Source organism: Tripterygium wilfordii, chromosome 1 (genome assembly GCF_013401445.1).
Source record: "Tripterygium wilfordii isolate XIE 37 chromosome 1, ASM1340144v1, whole genome shotgun sequence".
In the NCBI taxonomy this organism is placed as follows: Eukaryota; Viridiplantae; Streptophyta; class Magnoliopsida; order Celastrales; family Celastraceae; genus Tripterygium; species Tripterygium wilfordii.
Window position 1 is genome coordinate 9,447,595 of NC_052232.1, and position 25,452 is coordinate 9,473,046.

The 25,452-nt window shown below is 37.7% G+C and overlaps 5 protein-coding genes across 5 annotated transcripts; 4 read left to right on the forward strand and 1 right to left on the reverse strand.

Moving 5' to 3' along the window:
• The first annotated feature begins 991 nt into the window (after nucleotides 1–991).
• Nucleotides 992–2,619, forward strand: LOC120009284 (probable WRKY transcription factor 15). Its single transcript, XM_038859843.1, has 3 exons — nucleotides 992–1,821; nucleotides 1,914–2,039; nucleotides 2,148–2,619. Exons 1-3 carry the CDS (start codon nucleotides 1,124–1,126, stop codon nucleotides 2,305–2,307), a joined length of 984 nt encoding a protein of 327 aa, XP_038715771.1. The 5' UTR covers nucleotides 992–1,123; the 3' UTR covers nucleotides 2,308–2,619.
• Nucleotides 2,620–4,738: 2,119 nt separating this feature from the next.
• On the forward strand, nucleotides 4,739–8,344 carry LOC120016296 (tRNA-dihydrouridine(16/17) synthase [NAD(P)(+)]-like). The gene is made up of 3 exons (XM_038869374.1): nucleotides 4,739–5,240; nucleotides 6,481–6,587; nucleotides 7,237–8,344. The coding sequence occupies exons 1-3, from the start codon at nucleotides 4,833–4,835 to the stop codon at nucleotides 7,961–7,963; spliced, it is 1,242 nt and encodes a 413-aa protein (XP_038725302.1). The 5' UTR covers nucleotides 4,739–4,832; the 3' UTR covers nucleotides 7,964–8,344.
• An 841-nt stretch (nucleotides 8,345–9,185) lies between these two features.
• Nucleotides 9,186–10,556, reverse strand: LOC120017067 (protein IRX15-LIKE-like). Its single transcript, XM_038822410.1, has one exon. The coding sequence runs from the start codon at nucleotides 10,323–10,325 to the stop codon at nucleotides 9,396–9,398; it is 930 nt and encodes a 309-aa protein (XP_038678338.1). The 5' UTR covers nucleotides 10,326–10,556; the 3' UTR covers nucleotides 9,186–9,395.
• A 2,485-nt stretch (nucleotides 10,557–13,041) lies between these two features.
• On the forward strand, nucleotides 13,042–16,695 carry LOC119980348 (SUMO-conjugating enzyme SCE1-like). The gene is made up of 5 exons (XM_038823384.1): nucleotides 13,042–13,202; nucleotides 13,361–13,444; nucleotides 15,344–15,496; nucleotides 15,728–15,841; nucleotides 16,373–16,695. The coding sequence occupies exons 1-5, from the start codon at nucleotides 13,134–13,136 to the stop codon at nucleotides 16,433–16,435; spliced, it is 483 nt and encodes a 160-aa protein (XP_038679312.1). The 5' UTR covers nucleotides 13,042–13,133; the 3' UTR covers nucleotides 16,436–16,695.
• A 7,099-nt stretch (nucleotides 16,696–23,794) lies between these two features.
• Nucleotides 23,795–24,881, forward strand: LOC119981284 (ethylene-responsive transcription factor ERF011-like). Its single transcript, XM_038824381.1, has one exon. It carries the CDS (start codon nucleotides 24,099–24,101, stop codon nucleotides 24,618–24,620), a length of 522 nt encoding a protein of 173 aa, XP_038680309.1. The 5' UTR covers nucleotides 23,795–24,098; the 3' UTR covers nucleotides 24,621–24,881.
• Nucleotides 24,882–25,452: the final 571 nt, after the last annotated feature.

A 25,452-nucleotide genomic window follows, 5' to 3' on the forward strand; every position in this document is an offset into this window, starting at 1 on the left:
ATCTAATCTTTATTTTTTTTATGAAACCCAAGGGGTTCGTATGGTTAATAAATTGTTCATAGAGATGCGGTGATTCTTAAGATGAGGCTTAGCCATCTTGGCTACTCGCTATATTCGCTATATCTTATTCACTGTAAGGGTGTATGTTAACAATTATCACATGTGAACTAAACGTATGAATCAATTTTGTGAACACAAAATCCAATGATTAAATAAATCACAAAAAAAAAATGAGGGTCAAGCATTCGTTATAGGACCCGTTAATATCTATGTTTAAAAAACAAATTCGCAGTTTCGAGAAAAATCTTATATATATATATATATATGATTTATCACATAAGAGTGTAATGTAAGGGTGTAAAATAAGGGTGAATTTTTAATGGTGGGGATGAACGAGATAACAAATGGGGTTCATTGCTTTGAGTCCCACATATTTCCAATCAATTGTGTAAATACACTCTTATTTTACACTGTTACATTAGACTTTTATACTTTTATGTGAGAATATATATATATATATATATATATTAACCCACCAAGGGTGTATCAGTAATTACATTGGCAGGAATACTGAAAGGACAGAATGCGATAGTACTTGGCAGTAAAGTAGAAGAAAGACATCTTAAGGAAATTGCCTGGCGATAAAGTCAACTGTATCGTGCTGGCAACAACAAAACCTCCATCATTATTTATTTTTTTATTTTCAAAACGGGACATAAAATCAGACGGCTCAAGTCGTCTCTTTGACTTGATCTCTCCTTCCCAAGTCCAAACGTTCCCCAATAGTCCAAACCTATACAACACGCATGGACCCCACACGTTGCAGATCTGGTCAATCTCCCAACTTGTCAACTTTTTTTAATCTTTGATCACACTTCACAAGAACCCTTTATCACCGTTGGATTGGATCTTAATTTCGTACCTAAAATTTGACTGTCACCAGTAAATCATAAAGTGAGAGGTCAGTGACCTACTCTGTGGACCTACACAGCCGATCGACGGCATCCATTTGACCGCACAGACATTGCCTTTATCAAGAACGCTGCTCTCCTCATTTTCTTTTCACACTTTTCAGGCTTTCTCCCTCTTTTCTTTCTTACTTTCATGTTGTAGTTTCGTAGGTATGGCTGTAGATCTCATGATGAGTTATAGGAATGGCAGTTTCGTGGCAAAAATGGAAGAAACCGCAGTCGTCCAAGAAGCAGCCGCGGGTCTCGAGAGCGTCGAGAGACTAATAAGATTGCTCTCACAACAAGAAAATCAAGATCAGAAGTATCAATCTTCTTCTTCAATCCCGGACATGGATATGGATTGCAGAGCAGTTGCAGACGTCGCTGTTTCGAAGTTCAAGAAAGTAATTTCTATGCTAAATCGAACCAGAACAGGGCACGCTCGATTCAGAAGAGCGCCTGTGGTTCCTTCACCTTCTTTGCCTCCAAACAATCAAGATAATGAGGTTCTTGAAGGTAAAGTTTATTACGCGACGCCTATCCAGCAGTTGCCGCCAGTTCTGCCTCAGCATCACAACCACGATTTTCCGATTGTGATGCCGAAGAATGGGGGGATGGAGAGGAAAGATTCTACCACAACGATTAATTTCTCGTATTCCTCTGCCGGAAATTCGTTTATTTCGTCGTTGACCGGTGAGACTGAAAGTAAGCAGCCGTCGTCGTCGTCGGCGTTTCAGATTACAAATCTGTCTCAGGTTTCATCTGTTGGGAAACCGCCGTTGTCTTCTTCTCTGAAGAGAAAGTGCAGCTCTGAAAACCTTGGTTCCGGAAAGTGCGGATCCTCTGGCCGCTGCCATTGCTCTAAGAAAAGGTCCCTCTCTCAATCTCACTCTGTTTTTTTTTTAAATTTAATTTCTTTGCTTTTCTGGTATGATTCTGACGGATTTTGTTTTTCTTATTCAGAAAGACGAGAATGAAGAGAGTAGTGAGAGTTCCAGCGATTAGCCTAAAAATGTCTGATATTCCACCAGATGATTACTCTTGGAGAAAGTATGGACAGAAACCCATCAAAGGTTCTCCTCATCCAAGGTGTGTACTTTCTGATTCAATTTTACAAATCCTTGAAACTTCGAATCTGGGTTGTTTTGTTTGGTGATTTGTTTCTCCTTCTTACTGGTTTTAATTTGTTTGGAACAGGGGTTACTACAAGTGCAGTAGCGTGAGAGGATGTCCAGCCCGTAAGCATGTAGAGAGAGCTTTGGATGATCCGTCGATGCTAGTAGTCACATATGAAGGCGAGCACAACCACGCACTCTCTGTTGCTGAGGCTAGCCATCTCATCCTGGAATCCTCTTAGTCATCAATCCAACCACCACCACCATCATCGACCAATTGTAAAAACAGCTCCAAGAACTTGTTCTGTACTACTGATTAACTAGCGAACTATAGTTGCTTATCTCGAAGGAGAGATTTAGTTGGATTAGATCGTAAGTAACCTGTTTCCAATATTGGATTCCTTCGCTCTCTCCACTCCTTTTCAACAACCATGAAAATCCACACTGATGGTGGATTTGGCATTAGATTACAGTATGAAAGAAAGCAATTAGTGGGTACTATTCTCTATCAATTTCTTTATTGATTAATTCTATCTTTTGGTTACTGTTTTGGACGCCTACCTTTTATTACTTTACTCCACAACTCTCAAACTGAGTCAAACAAATGGACAAACATGTCGTGTCCAAGACGGTTTGACCAAGCAGAAAGAAAGAGACGATGGCAGTTGCCAGTTAGGCGGCAAAGTTATTAGTGTATTGATATCAGGGTTGGTTGGAATCTGTAAATGCAAATGTGTTTTTGGTTTTGTGAATAGGGTGGGGTGGCAAAATTCAATTTGGTTTCGATGATCAAATTTGTTCGATTTTGAATAAATAAAGTTTGAATATAAGTTATATCTTTGAAATTTGGATTTAAATATAGAATTTTTGTTCGGTTTAAAATTAAATATGAATCCAAATATAATGATTTACTAGTTTATTTGTTTGGATCTTAATTTAAATTGGATTATTGTCTGATTTATTAGTCTAGATTTAATCAATCAGGTTTGATCAATGAAATATGTTCAAAATCCAATTTAGATTAAGTTTTGGATATGTAAATATTTCGTAAACACATATTCGGTCTGGATGATCAATTTGTTCGATTCGGAATAAATAAAGTTTGAACATAAGTTATATCTTCAAAATCTGGATCCAAATATAGAATTTTTATTCGGTTTAAATTTGGGTTTGGATTCAAACAAGATAGTTTACTAGTTTATTTGTCTGGACCCTAACTTGAATTAGATTATTGTCCGATTTATTAGTCTAAATTTAAATCAATTAAGGTTTGATTAAGTAAATACGTTCAAAATCTAATTTGGATTAAGTTTCGAACAAGTAAATATTTCGTAAACACGTGATGTAGTCCGATTTGGAACGGAATTTTTGTCACCCTCGGTTGGATGAGGTTTTGAAAGACCGAATAAATGGAAATGGTGGGTGTGGAAGAGGGTTTGAAAGGGCATTCCAATTAATAAGACAATCAAAATGGGAAAGTCAAAATAGGTGGGTGTGGAATTGATAGAGTTGGGCCCTACGACGTTGTTCTTTGAATATTTTGCATTTCTTTGACGTCAACTTTGGCTGACCATGGTCCCAGTTTTAGTCTTTTGTAATTTTTTTTTGATCATTGTTGAATAAACCATTCACACATGACATGTGGCTGCCTGCCTCTTAGTGGCGTAGTTGCCCTTTCACGTTAACATTGTGTCCTGGTCTAGGACTACTCCCATAAATAAATGAATGAAATTACTGGGGAGTACAAAAAATGACATAATTATTTCACTTGTTGCCATTTTCTAAAGTAATTACGAGGGGTTTGGGACTTCCTAATTCTTTCCTGTTCACATGTAATGAGAAATAAAAATGTAGTGTGATGTGACATGTTTTTTAAATCATTAGATTCAAATTATAGATTTTATAATTTTAAACAAATTGCAGATTCTCATATCTAATCATGAGACACACCAATTATCGAATATTGGATTACAGTCAAACAAATGAGCAATAATGGTCTAATTGATGCAATTAGTGTTATGATAAGATGTCGAATATTGAAAACTCGAGTGAAAACAAAGTGTTTTATAGGTCAAGATCCAACACTTCTCAATAATAAAATGCTTTTTTAAGAACAAAATCGTGTCAATCTAAGGTCCAAAGCACACAATACATCTATAAGTTATTTGGGTTGGATTTTCATATGATATCAGAGCGGAATTCAAGTATGACTTCAGGTTTATTTACCTCCACTAGGTAAGGCTTAGTTGTTACAAGACTAAGGGGTGGAAAAAGGGTAGCTTTAGTCACACTCTGGGTTTTTCCAAAGACATCCTATCAACTGATTTTTATAAGGGATGATCAACTTAGATTGAGATGTCTTTAGAAAAAATCGAGATATAACTAAAGTTACCCGTGGAAAAATCTAGCAACAATGAATTCAAATCCTAATTATCAGGGGAATAGACTACTACAGAGAGTACAGTCAGATATCGACTCGCCCTTACGATGTTGGGCTTTAAATGGGCATTTAACTTCAGAGCCCAAGCCCGAATATGTATGTCTTCAAAGCGTCCTTTTACCTTATCTAGCCCAAGCCCAAATATTTGAGCGACGTTGACCAAACAAACGTAAAATCAGCCCACGATAAATCTTATACCCTAAACCCAACATATTATTACAAAGCAGAATACAAGATATTCGCGGACTAGAAGTAGAAATCAGCTTTCTCGTGGTTGCTCCGACGGTTGGCGGCGATGGGCTGCGTCTCTCTCCCCATCGTCCGCTTATGAAATATATTCTCTCTCCACGAAACACTTCTATCAAATCTATTATCTCTTTGCCTACGAAGCCACTCATGGCTTCTTCCGTCGCCCTCACTCAAATCCAAGATCAAAATCCATTGCGAGACCTAGGTGACGAACAACAACAAGAAGTAGATTCTAGCTCGATTACCGACGTGGTTTCGCAGAGTCGGAATCTGAGCGGGGAGTCACTAATCGAGAGAGCATGGGCTCATTGGACTAAGCTAGGCAAGCCGAAATTGATAGTGGCGCCAATGGTTGACAATTCTGAGCTGCCGTTTCGTATGCTCTGTCGAAAGTATGGGGCTCAGGCCGCCTATACGCCTATGTTGCATTCTCGCATTTTCACAGAGACCGAAAAGTATCGAAGAGAGGAATTCACCACTTGTGAGGTGTTATTCAATTTGATTCTATTTCATTCCGGTTGCTTTTTTCTTTTATCTTCTCTTTATTAAGAATTCTTGATTCTAACTGATATTTGTGTATAATTTTGCTTTCAAACAAGTTATTAGTTAATAGAGAGAATAGGACGGAACTTCTTACTGTTGTGTGCATTAAATTTTGGCGCTTAACTCCTTAGTATGAAAATTTATGGTATAATATGATTGCTTATTAATTAGTAATTTAGTGTAAATATACAGATACAACTGTACTGGGAGTAGCTGATAGAGTATACAATATGGTTAAGAATTTGATGTAACAAGCAAGAGGTAGCACCAATAGAACCACTTGGCAATAGCCAAGCTGGTTATCTCTCCGGAATTAAGGGCCTACGATGCTTGACCCAACCAGCTGGTATATTTCCTTGTGGAACGTGGGCTTGTCACACTTCCTGTCCATTACCCGCATGGATTTTGCCCTGTCTTCCATGTCGCCATCGTGGTGCAGGCTGTTTTTACGGCTCACTCAGCTGTCCGAAGGGCATGTTGGGCTAGGTGGTTCCTCATTTACCCAAAAAAAGAGACTACACCAATAGGTAGTATGATTGTGCTGGGTACAAATTTGAGTCATGAAATCTGGTTTGTGGCTGGGAAAAAGGTCACATGAAAACAGATACTGTGTTCCTAGGATTGAGCATGTTGATGAGAAGCTTACACAAACTTAACTTCAAGATGCTGGCTTAGGTCCTTTGTGTTAAGATGTCAATCCAGCAGGTTTCTTTTGTTTATCTATTTGCTTATTCAACCTATAAACTTATTTAGATTGTCTTTAATAATTGTTAAAAGGATACTATATTTTGCCAAATGTTATCAACATGATTTTTTTGTAGCCATCATCATTGTATGTATGTGGTTGCAGATTTCCTACAGAGCAATATCTATACTGTACATTCTTAATGCAAAAAAGTTATATTCAGGCCCAGGAAACAAAAATTAGCTAGTTCAAATGAATAAAACTTTTTTGGGCACGTCATGATTTTTTGGTGTCTTTTGCTTGTTATGGAGATGTGGCAACATAATGTGATTTCTTTCTCAATTACAGATCAATTTATACCCTGCTTTGGTGTGCAATTGAGCATAGTTAACATGAGAGTTATTTTTAGTTCAGTCTTATGATAGTATGAAATTTCCACTGTTAATATGTTTTTTTTTTCCCCATAATCTTTTACTTTAACTTCGAAACAAATTACAGGAAGATCGCCCATTGTTTGTCCAATTTTGCGCCAATGATCCAGACATATTATTGGAAGCTGCTAAGAGAGTGGAGCCTTACTGTGATTATGTTGACATTAACCTGGGGTAATTCTTTTTGTGACACCCTTTCTAATCAAGATATTTCAACATCTTTGGAATATTATAGGGCTGCAAGGCAATAACATAATGATATTCTAGGAAGGGGTTTAGTTATTTCAGTTATCTCCAACTTCTTAGAGTTTAATCATTTAAATTTATTACTTCCACGTACAGCCGTGCTTGAGCCTTTTTACTTACTAATTTTATTGCTCTATTGTACGATGATCTCATTTATGACAATTGATTTCGACATTCTTGAAAAGGCTCAAAATGCATTGTTTTCAGACCTGTTCTTGGAACTTCAAAAAAAATTCAAAAAATTTCATCCCCTTTATTGTTCCAGAACAGGGAAAGCTAATTGTTTCCGAATTTTTATTTTATTAGATTACGAATAATATCCTTTTATATGTTTAATTTGCTTGTCATTAACTTTCTAAGGATAAAAGTAGATCGATCAGGTCATGCTTGACGTTGTCTGTTTACAATGAATAGAGCGTAAATTATCTTTTCGGCATTCATTGAGTCACATGTCATAATGATGCCTGATTGTCATGTTTGCTGTGATGATAAATGATAAGCTTTGAATGTTTGAAACCTGACTAGCCAATTGATTGATAGTCCTCTGTGGAAACTTACCAACTCTGGTTTTTGTCAGTTGTCCTCAACGCATTGCCAGGCGGGGGAACTATGGAGCTTTCTTAATGGACAACCTTCCTCTTGTAAAATCTCTAGTTGAAAAATTGGCTTCAAACCTCAATGTTCCTGTTTCTTGCAAAATCAGGGTCTTTCCGAAGTTGGAGGATACTATAAAATATGCTAAAATGTTAGAGGAAGCCGGTTGCTCCCTTCTTGCTGTCCATGGCCGAACAAGAGATGAGAAAGATCAGAAGAAAGTCCGGGCAGACTGGAAAGCTATTAAGGCTGTAAAAAGTTGCATTAGAGTTCCTGTACTTGCCAATGGGAACATAAGGCACATGGATGATGTCCATGATTGTTTGAGAGAAACCGGAGTTGATGGGGTCCTTTCAGCTGATTCTCTCCTAGAGAATCCGGCTTTGTTTGCTGGATATCGGACTCCTGAATGGGCATCAGTTAGCGAAGAAGCAAATCTGGACCAGGCGGATTTATTAGTGGAGTACTTGAAGCTTTGCGAAACATACCCAGTTCCATGGAGAATGATCCGTGCTCATGTTCACAAAATGTTAGGGGAGTGGTTCAGGATTCAGCCTCATGTGAGAGAAGATTTCAATGCACAATCCAAACTGACCTTTGAATATCTTTATAACATGGTTGATCAACTTAGGGAGCTCGGCGTGAGAATTCCTCTTCACCAGAAGAATTTCCCATTATCGGGGGTTCAAGCGAACGGTTCAGCTATGTGAAGCATGGGACACACACAAATTGATTGAGTTAACCTGCTTGGAGTTATGTTTCATATTACTGGCAAAATTACATTTGCCAATTGTGAAATTTTCCAATTGTGTAATTTTTGCTATTAGAACAACACTATCATTGTGGTGCATTCTAGCTTGATTGATTCATTGGGGAAGCAGTTGCGTGAGCAGAGAAAGATGCTCCTTTTTAACAGATTTTTGACTAGCTAGCGAATTACACAATAGCCGAGCTCATCTTTGTTGTATTTTTTTTTTTATTGAGACAACAGTTTTCACTAGGACTCAGAGCCGTTGCTCCTGTAGAAGAGACTTGTATTTTTCTTTTAAGGCTTTTTGAACATTATATTTGACAATTTTGGAGCTCTTTAACTTCTTCTTTTTTACATTTTTATAAACAACTCTTGCACTTTATATTTCACAATGGAAGTCGTTTATGGTTCTTTTAAGGCAGATGTGGAATTTATCAAACAAGCAATTCCATTCAAGAAACTTCAAACTGAGGTGACTGACTATGACCACTTGCAAACAACTGATTTATCTGGAGGAATACAATCAAATAGTTTCCATATTGTTTATTTGGAGAGTAGGAGTTATTCAATCACACTATGCTAGAATATTGACATGTGGCCAGGCGCATAGGTCCGCTTAGGCCGAGGACCAAGGCAGAGCTGAGGAATCCATCTAAGAAGAAGGCACCCGATGAGCCCACGTGGGGTACGATAACTCAGAAGAGAGCATCTTTGATAGACTGATATGCCCCTTCGATGCTTCTCGAGCATTTCACCTCAAGAATCTGTGATGACAACACATCAAAGGAAACCAACTCAACCTAGGAACAAAATCATGATTAGATTCACCCTCCTAAAAATTCACCTAAGAATCCGGAAAGAAAATATATACTCCTACAATAGTTACACTCCCCAACTCATATAAAAGAGACCTCCAGTGTCAGGTAAAGTATCTTGAACCCTGCACTTTTAGTAACTACTTGAAAGAGAGTTTCGAGCATTTCCCTAGTAATAGTATATTGACTTGAGTATTCGAGATGTCCCCCGAGAACACCCCGCTATAGCTAGCTTATGTTTTCTATTGTGTAGGCCTCCTCAGTAGAACCGAAGAGACTTCTTGACGTAAGTCCCGTCTTCTGATATGTCAGATCGATACAAGTTTCCATGTGATCGTTATTAAAAAAAACATCTGATGCATGATGCCATGATCAATCCACAAACTTTTTAATTGAAGCTCACTATTGAAAATCTTAAACTTTTTACTTTGAGCTCACTATTTCCAATGCCCAAGGATGAACAAAATTATTGTTTACAAGCCCCACCCAACTGAAAATAAGTTCCAAAAGAAAGAAGAAACAAATTCCATAAATACACCAACTTGGGACCTTTGTGTTTTGTTGATGAATCCACAACTAGGAAGACGAAAGTGAAGTTGTTCTATTGTGACAGAATTGGAAGCAATTCTCATCCATTCTTTCCACCACAAAATGTGCAAGCAACTCATTGTGTTCCACCAAGTTCTCCCTACACAGAAACTCATCTCCATATGCCCTCTCAATGTTCCTATAATAATCATGCACGAACACATGCGTCTTCCCATTCCCTCCCTTCTTACTTCTCGCCAGCACGCCAGAAGTAAAGATTGCCGACATCCGGCCCGCCCCATCAGGCCCATCTCCCCTCGGCCCATCGACCAGAATTACATCCCAGTCCACCTCATAAACATGGTTGGGCAGATCGTTGATCCCAAGCTTGCATTCGGAGAATAACAGATTCTGTACCGGCCGGCACTCGTTCCGTATTTGTTCCTTGGCCGACCCCATGAGTTCTCTCCACTCGCTTATCTTGGTCGTGTACTGCACGTCGTAGGCGTCGATTTCCGGGTGGAGTTCTTCGAAATAAGCGGCGTAGTAGCGATTCTCGTCGATGAAGACTGTACGGCCGTTGTGATTCAGTGCCTTCCAGAGGAGCGTTTCGTGTGTGAGTCCGAAGATGAGGAAGTTGCAGGGAGAGGAACATTTTCGGAGGACATCGGAGATCGGTTTGAGCTCGGTGTAGGACATGTGGAAAGAGTCGTTGGATCTGGACGTGTAGTGGAGAAGGGTGTTGATGACTGTTGTTGGCAGTGGTGCGGCGGAGGCGGCGGTCGTTGTGGTAGGGGTGGTAGTGGCTATTGCGGCGTTTGTGGAGAAAGATTCTCTAGTGTAAATAAGAGTGACAAGGAAGGCTACGGTGAAGAATGAAAGGAAGGCCAAAAGCCATAATCGATTGGAGCTTCCTTGCTTTTGGATGTATGGATGGAGGAGGATCAATTTCGTGTTGCTACCATTGTTGTTCTTCATGGCTAGCGACAGAGATGAGAGAAAGAGATTATCTTCCTCTAGCTATAATGGAGAAGATTTTGTAATCTTGAGAGTGGAATGTGAAGAGGGTTTGCTTTAAAGATGAATTGATTTGGGATGAAGCATGTAATTGAAGCAATGGAGGAAGAGAGCGAAGTTGACATTGCAATCAACCTAATTAATTAATTTTCTAACAACCAAACTACCAAAGTTGCATCAAATCATCGAGAGAGAGAGAATGATTGGTCTAGAATTTAAATGGACTAAAATTAGGTTAGTTCGTTTTTTTAATATATTTTTTTATAATAGGGGAAGAGAATGAGAAGACTCGAACTCGCGACCTCTTTGAAATATCATATACATAAATGTCATATGAGCTATTCATGGTTCTCGTTTAATTCGGATTTTGTTGAAAAGATTTTGATATGTGTAAAGATTTTAAGTGATATATAAGTAAAATCGTTGCTCTCACACAAAGATCACACACATAAGAAAAATTTTGAGTTTCAAAAAGTGGTTAAAAGATCAGAGATGACACTATCACTTGTGTGGGCCTAGTGCTTTCACCATGCCACTCCGACTCTTTAAATAACATGTTTTCTGAATCTAAATACTTTGGAGATTGTTCAATAGAACAAATTCGTGCGTGTCTTTGGCGTAGAGCGGACAATATCACTTTTATGTATTTTTGCTAGACTTCCAAATCAAAATTTGGGGGGAGATCATGATCCAATGAGATGTGAAATGGGAGCAAAACAGAGAGTCGTGGTTGGTAGGACTGGAGCTGGTGGAGACAAGACAATAATTAAAGCGACAAGATAACTAATAACAATCCAAATGTCGGCGTCCTTTCTTGGTTTTGGCTCTAGAAACCTGAGGTTTCTTAAAGAATTAGTTACCCTCGGAGAGGGACTAATAACCTGCAACAAGATTCCATGTGCAAAACGTTAATCAAGATATGCCCTACTTAGTTGCATTGCATGGATTATTATAACACTAAAATACAACTAAACTCATTTGCTTCAACATTAATTGTTGCCATCTAAATGTTGCTCGGATCACCATTCACCAAACACAGTTTCTTCACCATATAAAATTAAAATTCAAGACCAAAGATATTAACTTCCGAAATACAAATTGAATTGATGACGTTCAAAATTATATTCGGTCTTGATGATGTATGAGGCGGTAGGGTTGACGTCATATGTTGTCTTCGATATTGATGAGGATGGCCTACACAAAAGAATACATATGCTAAGAGGCCCCGAGGGTGTACTCAGTAAGTTATCAACCGGTGGGAGTGTGTTCAGAGTGCATGAGTTCACAGTTAGGATCGTTAACCTGTCGTGGGAGGTCCATTTTATATGAATTAGATGAGTTCTAGTTTTGATAGAAGTCTTATACTAATATTAGGGGAATCTACAGGGTGGTGAATTCTATCCCTACAAGGAGTTGGCCTCCTTTTGGGACTCCTGATTTTTTCAAGGTTTGGTGGAAGCGCCTGTGTCTTGTTGAGATGTTCTCTCCTCAGTTTACGATGACCGGAATACTTTTTAACATGTAGGTTCACTTTGTTTTATCCACCACGTGTCAGAATCCCAACGGAGGTTATTTTGATATCATCACAAATATTCTCAAAGGCCAAGGCAATTATTCCACGAATCCAGTACAACCTGTCATCGAATTAAACAGGAAAACTAATTAAAAGATCCTCTCACGTCTCAACTGTCCTAAGATTTCTATGCCGCAACCACTTTACGGGTTGTAAGGTGGACCTTGACCATCAAAGCCCAATTGTAGTGGCCCAATTGCAGTGGCCCAACTTAGATCACATGTAGCCCATCTTGTTTCGGATTGTCCAAACAATTGTTGTTCCTCCAAGGCCCGAGCTTTTAAATAATTATTTGGTTTGGGCTGGGGCTGAGACTGCACCTGTTGTTCCTTTTTACCTCCTACATGGTCATGCAAGTATAGTCACCACTCACCAGTCCGACGAAAAATGTCAATCAATAGTACAAGAACAAAAAAATTAAGATAAACGGATAAAAAAAGACAATAACTTGATAGGCAATTTTGTTAACAACATATATATTAATAATAGATATGTTGGGTATTAAAATTATCGTTTGGTTGCTCCCTAATATATATTGTCCTAAAAAAAAACTTGTCAAACGGACCCAATATCCCGTTTGGCCTTGTGGAGAGTGCATGAAAGTGGATCAAGAAGAGGCCCAATGAGGTGCAATTTCTGCACGAATGGATTTCATTAGTCCAGTTTAAATTCATATCGGAAGTTGAGAAGCAAACTTTTGTAATTAAAAAAATATTTATGATGTTGGTACTTTGGTTTGGTAGGTGCCGGTTGGTGAAGAATTTTTTTCCCATCGTGACTATTATATTGTTATTTGAGAAATTACAAGGCGTACTTCCCTTCGTTTGCGAAGCGCATCATTGCGTGGAACTCACGCCACTTTATATATAAAATAATAAAATACGTTATTAAATTCGTGGACCTGGCAATTCCGAATTGTGGGACAAAAACACGGAAAACGACAATTTTAACACCTTCGTCCCGTGTAACACACTTGCCGGATCAAATCTGGACCGTACAAAGGAATGGGCATAATTGTAAATTTATTAGAATGAAAGAATTGAAAGAAAAACCTGCAAAAGGCCAAAGGGCACTTGAATTATATATATACTCTTCGAGATATACTCTGCGAGTTGTTTAAACTCTTCGTCGTCTTTTTAAATTCAACGTTTCCGGTGTCTTGTGTGTTAAAGAGAGAGAGAGAGGGAGAAGGGAAGATGTCTGGAGGTATAGCGCGTGGTCGTCTTGCGGAGGAGCGAAAATCTTGGCGGAAGAATCATCCCCATGTCTGTACAATCGTTTCTTTCTTTGGCGATTTTTGAATTTCTTATGCTTTTGTTTTTCGTTTGTTAATTATGATATTGTGTTGATTTGTTTGGTTTTCTTATTTGCTAATGTTGTTCATTATGCCATTATTTTCTTTGTGGGGTCGTTTTTCTTTTAGGGTTTTGTGGCAAAGCCAGAGACACTGCCTGATGGTACGGTGAATTTGATGGTTTGGCATTGCACTATCCCTGGTAAAGCCGGGGTAAGTTACTTGGAATTTATATTTTAATTGCAATCGATAGTTTTTTCTTGTTTGCTTATTTTCCCCTGGGGCCGGGGGCTTGAGGGATATTGTTTTGCTTCGATTGGAGTTTGCCTATTTGGGATTTTTTTGGTGCGAAGCCTTTTGATTGTACTGAAGATGTTTTGATAGAACTGAAGAAAACTAAGGTTGGTTACATTGTTGCAGTAGAGATTAGAATTTGTGTGTAAGACCTTTTGATTGAACTAAAGAGAACTAAGGTTGTTTACAATGTTGTGGTATAGCTTTAGGATTTTCTAGGTTCGACCTTAGCATTGGGTTTGGAGAGTTAGCCGGCTACCCACGATGTGAACATTATGAGTAAAAATTGTTTTTATTCCAAGATTAGTAGTTCTTCTGTTTTCATATGGTTAAATACTTGTTTGGAAGTATTAATCATTGGAAAGAATGATGGGTACGTGAGCGAAATACCAAGAAGTTTCATGTCAAGTTTTGTCCCTAATTTTAGTATCTCTAATTCTCTATTAATTGATTTACTTATTGTGTATACTTATTTTTCATCAGATTTTAAATGTGTTCACTCAGGGCTTGAGAATCATGATTTTGTGATTAATTTATGATGCTGCTTGGTTTATTTGTTTGCAGCTATGCGACATGGTCTAAAATCTCAATTGGGGATTCAATGGAAGAGCCATGGAATGCCTTCTTTGAGCTTAACCTTAATTTTTAGTTCCCGCAAAAGTAGGGAAATAATTGAGCATTAAGAAACAACTTAATTGTTAGTACTTCCTCGTGTTTTGATGGGCTTTGACATGTGGGATTTCTGGTGGGAGCATTTAGATATTGGCTTTATTTTGGAGTCTTCGGCGTTTACGTTAGTTTGAGGGTGTGTGTGGTTTTCTCTAGTTTTTACTTTTTCCCTACCTCCCTCGATCCTGACAATTGCATTATTTTCTCTCTTTAGTTCTCTTTCATCATTCTCTCCTTCTCTGGATTTTCTTCTTTCAGTGATTCTCCAGAAGTTGAACTTTGTGCCTAAACTTTCCGCCACCGTAAACTGTGTTCTTGTCTAGTAAACTTTGTGCTCCTCTACCCAAGCACCCTAGCACCCAAAAGCCCCAAATGTGACAGTTACTTTAGTTTCTGCATAAGTGCATAGGAAACTGAAGCTGCTTTGAAATTTAAACTTTGCAGTAGTGGGGAATTATTGACTTTGCACTGCCACTAGTCCATGGAAACTTTAGTACCTTTTTTTTTAGAAATTTTCCTTTGGGAAACATGTCCAAATGATCTTCAGAATCTGTTATTACTGTTATTGATATTTTTTGGCATCCTAGATTTTAATATCCACCCCCTTTTCCATTGTTTGTAATTGAAACTGGCATGCTAGCTGTTTGTATGTGTGCTCTTCAGTATAAATGTTTTCTAATTTGAAACCATGAAAATCTTACTTTTCAAGCCCAAGGCCATTGAAAAAGGCACATTGTTATGAGATGCTTCCCAACATCTCTGTATATTTGTATTCCTTGTACATCACACAAATGTGCCAGGATCTTGTCATGGTTCATTTCCCAAATTTTCAAATTTCAATTATCTCTTCTAGTTTGAAACAAAGCCGGGTTCTGTTATTTTTTAATGTTTGAAGAGTTGCGTGGTGGTGTGAGATATTATCTTTTGGGTATTGTGTATTAATAGTTGGTAATGTTTCTCCTCACTTATGTTCTTCTGGTCCCACCTTTCATCTGTTCATTTGATCTCTACTTTTTATAATGAGTGATGAAGCTTCTGGGCTTTCTATTGGTGGTGCATTGATTCATTTAACTCCAAGTATTCAGGGGATAAGTGAATAAAAGAGTAAGTTTGGATTTATTGAGTGTGCCATATTATGCAATTTTGCAGACTGATTGGGAGGGTGGTTTCTTCCCACTTACTCTTAACTTCAGTGAAGATTACCCCAGCAAGCCACCAAAGTGCAAATTTCCGCAGGCTTTCTTCCATCCTAACGTCTATCCATCGGGAACTGTTTGCCTATCTATACTTAATGAGGACAGTGTAAGTGCCTTCCTTTGCTCGTCATGTTCAATTGTTCACAAAGTCTGCATATAATGGCATAGGATCGTAGATTTATTAAATCATCATCAAAGCCTTTTATCCCAAAAGTATCATTATTCGTTTTCTCCATTCATTTCTATAATGGATCATACATTCATACACTCCTATTAATTTCATATCATTTCAAAAAAAAAATCCACATGTTTACTGAGCATGGTTGTTTTTCTATAGGGGTGGAGACCAGCCATTACAGTGAAACAAATCCTTGTTGGTATCCAAGATTTGCTGGATCAGCCTAATCCTGCAGATCCTGCTCAGACTGAAGGCTATCAACTCTTCATCCAGGTAAGCAGCCTCCTTTGATGTTTATGTGTTTTCCTGTGTGGAAGTTCCTTTCTGTAAGATGATTTGCTTTGAATGTTTGTCACAAACATTTTTGTCTTAGATACGGTAGGACTCTTCATCGTCAAGCTTTTTTTTGGCTACGAATGCGTAGGGGTGATCTTCAATTTCTGGCTTTTGCTTTAGTTAATAAAGAGGCAAAAACCCTCTTTGCTTGTTGTGATATACTGATCTCATGAACACTGAGATAACTTGCTAGCTAACAAACATGAACTGTCAGTTCGGTTGGGTTTTCTCTTTACGTTATATAATGCATAAGAAAAAACTATGTGGCAATGTTGCCTGCTAAAGGGTTGCCATGTATTAATAAAATGTTAAAGAATCCCTGATTATGTTATACTGTGGGTATTGGTTCCCAGCCCTTTAAAGTTTTAAGCTATATAGGCACTGCCCTTTCTGTGGTGATAATTTGAAATGTGCTTGAGATTGTCAACAAGAGGAAGACCTAAAATGCAATCCTTTTGTGTTATGCAGGATACAACTGAGTATAGGAAAAGAGTCCGTCAGCAGGCCAAGCAGTATCCACCTCTTGTTTAATGTGAAATTTCTTATTTTAAAAGATAATTGGTAACTCTTAGTTACCTAATCTTTTATGTGTTAAGACTTGCTTTCCATAGAGATTACCGGTACTCGTAAATCGTAATACTCTAGCGGTCTGAATGCGTGACCGCCTGATTGAACTGGCATTTCGCCTTGCATGAATATTTTTTTTTCATATTTATTAGATGTTGCTTAATTGTGTTTTTATTAGTCACTATGAACATATTAATCGAAGTTTGGGATTTCTAGCTTGAGTCTGGGATTTCTGTCGATTGCCTGTTGCAGTTTGATTTGTTAACTTATTTATTTCTACTGTCGATTCTTCTCTACAAGAACAAATATGGCATGACCACTGTTGAATTTAAGTGGCAATTGCAGCAAGCAAGGGTCTGTAATGGAACCATGCCAGAACAGTTCATGGAACGTAGCAATCCTCTGATCATTTGTTTCCTGCTACAGTTTTGATGAAGATATTGTGATTAAAGCTGAACAGAATATTCATATTTGTGGATGATTGAATTAAGTGTTCATTTTTTAGGAAGAAAAAGACGAAGCATTCTTAGCATTGAAAATAAGAGAGTGATAAAATTGCACGTCACTCGCAGAAAATAATGGAACTGAGTAACTGACACTTGTGACAAACAAAAAGTAATATTAATGGCGACAACGAAAAAATGTAAAATGTATGGACTATGCAAGATTCATAATTAGGTGAGTTAATGGCACCGGAATTTTGATCGGTAATTCAAAAATCAAATCAAGCCCCTAATATTTCCGTTTTGTCCACAATCCAGCACTCGGGTACTCCCGCCCTCCAATGGAACTGGTGGTCGCGTTTCCGGTGGACGACATGGCTGCATATTACCCACCGTACGGGGCTGTCAACTACCCTTACCATCAGCCTCCGCCTCCTCCTCCTCCTCCCAGCCGCAGCCACAGCCACCGCTACAAACGTACATCCTATGCCCCATACATTCCTCAAGGCCTGGTCGGGAGCATATTCGTAGCGGGCTTACCGGAAGTCGCCAAGCCGCGGGAAATCTACCATCTCTTCCCTGAATGTCCTGGTTACGAGTCCTCTCACCTTAGGACCCCAGCCAAAACGTCCCCGGTACTCTCTTTTTACTCTGTGCAGAGAGGTGTATATTTTGCTTTATTGTTCCTTTGAATTTGATGTGTAAATATTTATGTGGGACTGGTTTTGATCTTTGCTTGCTAATACAAATTTAACCTGCAAAATCGTTGACAATTGCAGTTACTCGGTTCAGTTTTTGTTCACTTACTTGGTTATGTTGGCTTAGGATTCAAAGTCAGCAGTTAGAACAAAATCTTCTTTTGTGTTTTTGTCGGTTTGCTTTCTTTTATTACTCGTCACATAATGAAACAGATCACAGTTTTTTTAACTAACTGTTCTTGATTTTGATCTTAGTTCTTGTGTAATTCTTGTGAATATATAACCGTTCATTTTCTATGTTTACGATCTGGTCTTACTGTCGGTCCAGCCATTTGCTTTTGCGGTATTCTACAATCAGCAGCCTGCAATTGCAGCAATGCATGGACTAAATGTAAGAACAGGTTTCAATACTTGTTCAAATAAACTGTTTTTTGTAATTGCTGAGAATCACCATCTCTTCTATTTTGTGGTTGTTGATAGATATCAAGTAGTCCAGTTGTTTCACCAGATCTGTATTGCTGAGTGAGAAAGTAGTATGTGGAAGTGTGGAAACCAGTATTTGTCTGTTGAATTCGTGCTTCAGTAACAATTTATGTTTGTTTTCCAATATTGAGTAGCATATATTGTTGAATGCCAGAATGCCGTATGTGCATATGTTAGGTTAGGATATGTCTTTAATGAGCTGATCAATTTGTGCAATTGAAAGTTGCTTATTAGAAGGTTCCACAGATTGCTGTTTGGGCAAAGGTTTTCAACGGAAACATATGCTTCATAGTACCTTCGCTGCATTATTTTGAGGTGTTTTTGGTCCCTGTTTAGTATTGCTGCTTCTAAAATTAGATCTCATAATCTGCTGGTGAAAAAGCTAATGTGGAAAAGGTGTTTGGATTCTGGAGGTAAAAAAAAATTGACGTTAGAGAGAAGTGACACAAATAGGGGACTTACAACTACCCATTTGCAAGAATCTACCGAGTTTTATGATTAGGATGTGCTAGTTTCATTACTTCCTGGTGAAGTGTGAGAGATTGTCACCGCAATGGTTCTGGGCTTCTGGCTCTCTAGAAGATTAGGGAACCAAAAATTTTCTATAGTAAGGCACTGCAGAGCTCATCCTATGAATTGAAATCTCAATAAATTCAATTTGTTTCTGTGTTTCTGTTGGAAAGCTGTTGCTAGGAATGCATGCAAAATATGCAGCAGTTTGGCACCCACCAAGTGTTGCAGAACATTAGATGTGAATCATGTCATAACATTAGCTGAGAGCTTCTAATCTGGCCGGTGCACTGAATGATTTGCAAGGTAGAATTCTCTACTCGTCACAACCTGGTGAGAGCATGCGATTGGAGCATCCTTCAAGAAATCTATATTTGTTTAATTGTTGGTTTTTTTTTTATCTTTTCCAAGCCTTTATTGATTGTCTATAATGATTTTTGCTTACTGAGTGATTTAGATATGCAATATCCCGGACGGGCATGTGCAAGAAACCAAAGTAATTACTTGGGAGATGTGAAAGGAGGTGCGGCAATATGCTCGTGCACTTCTCATTCAAGTGAAATTATTTCTGAGGCTAGAATTGCAAGTGAAAGCGAAGAACACTTCAGTAATTTTACAACCCTTTTTGTAGGCTGTTAAAACAACACACTGATGATGTTCCTGCTTTCTTTCGCATCAAAAAACTCTTTGCAGGTCAGTATAGGGTAACTCAGGAAAAAAAATACTTTGCCTCTGCCTTTGAAGAGTTCTGAGTACAAAAGTCAGAGCCCGAGGTAACTTTCATTGCTTTCTATCGTCTCTTTATCAAAGTTCTGTTTTTTTTTTTTTTTCCCTTGCTGATTTAAGGGTAGGTCAATGTATGAACAGGCTATGAGTATGATGTGTTTATAATTGAAATAAGAACATAGTAAGTTAGTAAATGGTTGCTACCATAGCTAGCTTTGGCTGTCAACTCTGTTGAAGTTAATGCATTCCCTTTGCTTAGAGTTATCCAACTAAACTTGACTTTTTTACTTCAATAATTGGACTTCCCAATTAAGCTCTCAAGTCTTAAATATCTATCTATAAATATACGATTGATCCCTAGATTTTGTTAAGACAGTCAACCAAATATAAATTGACATGTGCCTATCTATCTTTATCTGGGCAGTTGATGGTCTGTTTCTGTTGTGACATTAGCTAGCTACTATTTTGGTTGTAATGGAAATACGACCTAATAGAAGTCAAAATTGCCTCTTAATTGTCTCATGCATACGAAGATATCAGATATGTACTCTCTCTAGTTGCGTCACTGAACCTATGACCTATGCACCTCATCCTATGCTATGTTTTGAACATTTAGGTAAGTTATTGCAGCCACCATGGAAGATGTTTGATAAGGTTGTGATGTTCTCAAGCCTTGGTATTCGGCTTTTGTGTTGATTTTATTGAAGAAGGTATATTGATATCAAGGTCAGCCCAGAAGATTATATATTAAATCCCTCCTTTGCCTCAATTATTGGTAAGAGTTGTGGGAATTGGGTGGAGTGTAGGATGGTTATTCTGTCTTAAGGTTTGGGCTCATTCAATGCCAGCAAGAAAGGCAAACAAACTAGTGTAGTAATTTGTAGTTACTTTGATTATAGTCTATACGTGATAATCCTACCCCTCATGTTAGGTGTATGTGTTTAGTTACAAAAGTGATGGGGATCCCCGTCATTCTATTGACTAATATGTCACTCTATGATTCAATCGTCATCTTCGTAAACTCTTACACTTACATCAATCAAAGAATAAAGGTGAATTGTTAGGATGATTGGGATCCCGATAACATTTTTGTTTTGGTTTAATGGCTCTGTTAGGTATTGTAAAGTCATCCCAACTTGATGTGGCATGCATTGAGAACCGCATAAATCCACTCATTGCGTGTCGCATCAAGTTAGAATGACATTGGGACACCATAAATTGGGATACTTATCATTTTCATTAGTTTGATGCTTGGGATATAACGTTATTTTTTAAGCTATGCGTAAATAACAGTTTTTGAGAGTTAAGTGAGAACGTTAACTATGGGCAAGAGCCTAAACGGTATTATTTAGGTTATCCTTGGTATGAGTGTTCGCTGGCTAGCATAGGAGGAAGGACAGTTGCAATGACATTGTGTTCCTCACAACGGCTTTTTCTAGTTCTAGGTTTCTCCTTTTGAATTGTAGTGGTCCCTTACAATACAAATGCTTTCTCTTTCGGATCCCATAAAAATATATACAAAAAACCAGGTGTAATGCCAACCAGCTTACAGCTAAATGCCACTAAAATAACACAAACCTCGTTTTCATGTCTCCAATATCGAAGTACCAACCCTCTTTTCGGTAGCTCCCATGGTATCTCTATCTGCGGTGCCCTAAATAACGGGGGATTAATTCATTGTTAAATTAATAAATAAATTGTCCCACGTACTGACAAAACCTAGATTATAGGTACTAATTGTCTTTTGTTAATGTAAAGATAATAATAATTATCAAGTCCCACCGAACGCTCTCCATCGCATCTCTGTTTTTCCTCGAAAAGAATTGTAAATTTAGTCCTCTGTAGTTTTGAAAATACTGCAGAGGCCATTACAGATGTTCAGTCTGTTTAATAAAATTTAAAAAATTGTGTCCATCCCTAATTGATAAACAATCTTAATGTCTGTGACTAAAACTGCATTAACTTTTATTACAGGACATGATGCCTGCAACTAAAGGACATGATCCCTACCCTACAAAAACAAATACATTGCATTGCATTGCTGTACGTAGCTTGGAAACAATCAATGACACCAAGCATTCGACATAATTAATATGAACAACATTTGTAGTTGGCAAATTATGAACCTTTTTTTTTACAATTAAAATAAGATTAGTTTATTATGGCTTTATGCGTTGATCTCATAATGATATATGTTTTTAGCTGTTTGAAAAGCCGGTAGCCCTAATAATGGTCGCGAAATCTAGAGTTATTATAGTCTAATGTCCTCTTAAGATTGTGTTGACAAAAAGAAACAAGATTATCTTAAATCAAATACTTCAAACAATTCATAAACGCCCATGTTGTGACAATTCCTCCGAAAAGGTGACGACTCATGCCTACAGCACGTCCTTGTACAGTGCTCAAGGCTCTAGGTTGAGTGATAGGAGCAACTTTCAATTTATTTTGAGCTTCAATGAGTTGCTTGGCTCTATGGAGTTTGGTGGTTCATGTTTTCTCAGGTCTGAGACTTTTCAGAAAGAAAAAAAATTAAGTCTGCTGAATAAAAACAAAAACATTAAACTAAAAGCCTATACAAAATGAACCTATTCAAAAGCTAAAAGGTCCGAGAGTGAATGCATGAATATGTCATGTCACCATCAGAAAGCCTTGAGCTCTTCCGTAAATTCAGTTTTTCCTACTGTTGTTATTGAATTATATAAATATTATTCTATCATTCTCGGGATAAGATAGGTATATATTTAAGGGGTTGCTCCCTAGTACATAATTTTATATGTATTTAATAATAATTATGATAGAGATCTCAATAGATAATATTCCAATTATTCTAATTATTGATTTACACACACAAGATTTTATGCATCACAAGTGGAGTTCGTAAATTCACTTAGATTTTGTGTGTCCAATTTAGTAAGTGAGATAACTGTGATATGATCTGTTGAGATTTTTATCATTTTCGATTTAATAAAATTAGTGCATAATTGTATAATATAGTACTGAACCAATGAAGTCAATCCCCAATTTTGTATGGGTAATAAGTGGAAGCAGGAAAAACGGAGTATGACCCATCCAGCCTTAACTAATTGGGGCCATGCAGTGCAATTCCAATTATATCATTTAATTGCAAAGAACCAAACACTCACAAAGGACAAAAAAATGCAGAAATGCTCATATACCAAAATCGTTACTGCTTGGAGGGAAAGTCAATTCCCAACGGTATCTGATCACCGACCGCCGACCTAATTTTCCCTCCTTAGATAATGAATTAAGTAAATAAATTATCTCTAAAACCTGCAAGGCAGTTGATTGGATGACAAATTGACGGGATTAATTCTTGGAAAAGACAAGAGGTTTAGGTCCTAAACTCTCGAGTTCTCGGAGGCTGCTGTAGTAATAACTACAGCAGCCCCCAACTGTAACCCTTTTTGGATTTTAAAATATTTTTATTTTTATTTTAAAAAATTATATATGTGTAGTATTCGGAGTAACGATTTCATAGATATATTTTTTGTTATAAACAAAAATCAAATTTAACTTGAAAAATGCATAACAATTCTGAATCGTTGAATATAAACTCAAAACATTTGATGTTTCGATCGCTATGAATTTGATTTTTGTTTCGAACAAAAAATATGTCGTTGAAATCGTTAGACCGAATACTACACATATATAATTTTTTAAAAATAAATAAAAAAATATTTTAAAGCCAAAAAGGGCTACAGCGGGGGCTGCTTTAGTTATTACTACAGCAGCTCCCGGGAACCCTAAACTCTCACGTCTAGTAAATTACTTTGGAGCGCTACCTCATGAGTCAAAATTCTTACAGTTGCTTGGTACACATAAAACGATAACAATTTTCACATGTGAATCAATTATATGAATTTGTTTTTAAATTATACATGTGACGAGTCTCACAATAAATGTGTAACATCTATTTTTATTGTGTTTTATTATAATCATTAAATTTCGTGTTTATATTTTTGGTTCACATATATGAGAAAAATCTTTTATATATATAACTTCGCAATTAGCATAGTAATAAAAGAGTAGTTGTAGGTAGTCCATATAGTGATAGTCTATGGGAGCCCAAGTATTTTAAATGAAATTTTAAAAAAAAATTACATATTCAGAATCAACGCATAAAATTCTTTTTAAAAAGATTAATTGTCAATGAGTTTTATCGGATAAATCTTAATTCCATTATTTTTTTCAATGGAATTTTCAAAAACAATTAATTCAGAAATAAAATAATGAATTATAGATTGTACTTTAAAAAATAATAGAATCTATGTTAAAATAATAAATTTTGAACAATGAATTATGAGATAAAAGAGTATAAATAAAACTATTTCATTGATTAAATCAATAGAATAAATCTGATGGACTGTCATCGGCTATCAAACTGATGGACTAAATATCATTTTTTTTTATAATAAAATGGCAGGGGTGCAACCTAACCCATCCACTAATATAGCGACACAAAAAACCCCCCAGATGTGTATCTACGTATAGGAACCCCTTATTCTCTCCTCCACTGCCACTGATATTTGTCGGTGAATTTGGATTTCCTCTCCCTTTTTGAAAAATTTAAACAAACAAAATCCATCTTCGACGTGTAAGCTCACGCAGATGCCAAACCTCAGAGTCTCCTAGCATGAAAATCAAGACGCCAATCCGCCGTCGTGTCGATCCATGAAAGAAACCCACAGACGTCCTCTCTGACTCGGTGACTCCCCCAATAAGAATTCTAGAGAGAGAGAGAAAGAGATGGAAGGCGTAGGAGGAGGAGAGAGAGTGGGCACGAGGAAGCGAGGAGGGAACATGGAGGGTGAGAGGAATTATAAGGGGATAAGGATGAGAAAGTGGGGTAAATGGGTGGCTGAGATTCGGGAACCTAACAAGCGTTCGAGAATCTGGCTTGGGTCCTACTCGACTCCAATCGCCGCGGCTAGGGCTTACGATACGGCGGTTTTTTATTTAAGGGGTCCATCTGCCAGGCTCAATTTCCCGGAATTGTTGGTTGGCGAGAGCGTAAGCGGCGGAGGCGAGATGTCGGCGGCTTTGATTCGGAAGAAAGCGACTGAAGTCGGCTCCAGAGTCGATGCTTTCGAGATTGCTATGCGGCATCATCATCAGCGCGACGTTAATCATCATCACGATGACGACGATGATCACGAGACTAAACCAGTGGTTAGCAGCGGCGGATTCAATTCTTTGGTGGAGCGGGTTGACTTGAACAAGCTACCCGAACCGGAAGACTTAGATGGTGATCACTGGAAGACAAATTAGAGACTTTAAGCCAAGTCTTTTTCTTACTGTTCTGCAGTTTCTGTTTGTTCGTAGTGATGGTTGCTAACATGCGCCGAGGAAGATGTGGCGGTGATGACTGAACATATGATGAGGCTTTCTTCTTCTCTTTGGTTGCTAAATTACTAAATTTTGTACTTACTAGTGCTTGGTATAATTCTTCTTTCCCTTGAAGAGATTTTCACCTTGTGTAAAAGGTTCAATTGTACATTAATTAGTTATCAGCATATTTTCTAACTTCAACTCCTCTGTTTTATTCTACATGGATGCTTTGGGGCTCTCTTTTCATGAGAAAATGAAGATATAGGAGTCACAGTGAGATGGGGAAAAACCTTGCATTAGCTTAGTGATTATATCATGGCCTATCATGGCCTTGGAAGTGAAAGATCCCTTAGGTCGGGGATTAGAGATGTAATTCCTTGGGATTTTTTGGGTTTCGAGGGTCGATGGCACGGGCCTGTTTCTTGGGAAAGTTTAAGAGCCTTATTTTGGGCATCGACCCAGTCTTATTCATGCATTGAGGTTCGGTTCAGTTCAGGATTTAATTGGTGGTCAATTGTGCACACGAGGTGGCTATCTCGAATTTAAAACCGACGCAGGGATGATAGAGTGATCGTTGGGCTAGGGCTTCTCGGTAAAAAAAAGAAGAAAAAAGGTGAGATGGGGAGCAGCAATGGCCTACATCTTTGCAGTTGGTGCAAAGAGCCATGCTAACAGTGGTTAACTAAAACCATAAGATTTTAAGTTAGGTAGTTTCTGGTTCACTATTGTTGATTGTGAATTGTGGCCACTAGACAGAGAGTAATTGAAATTT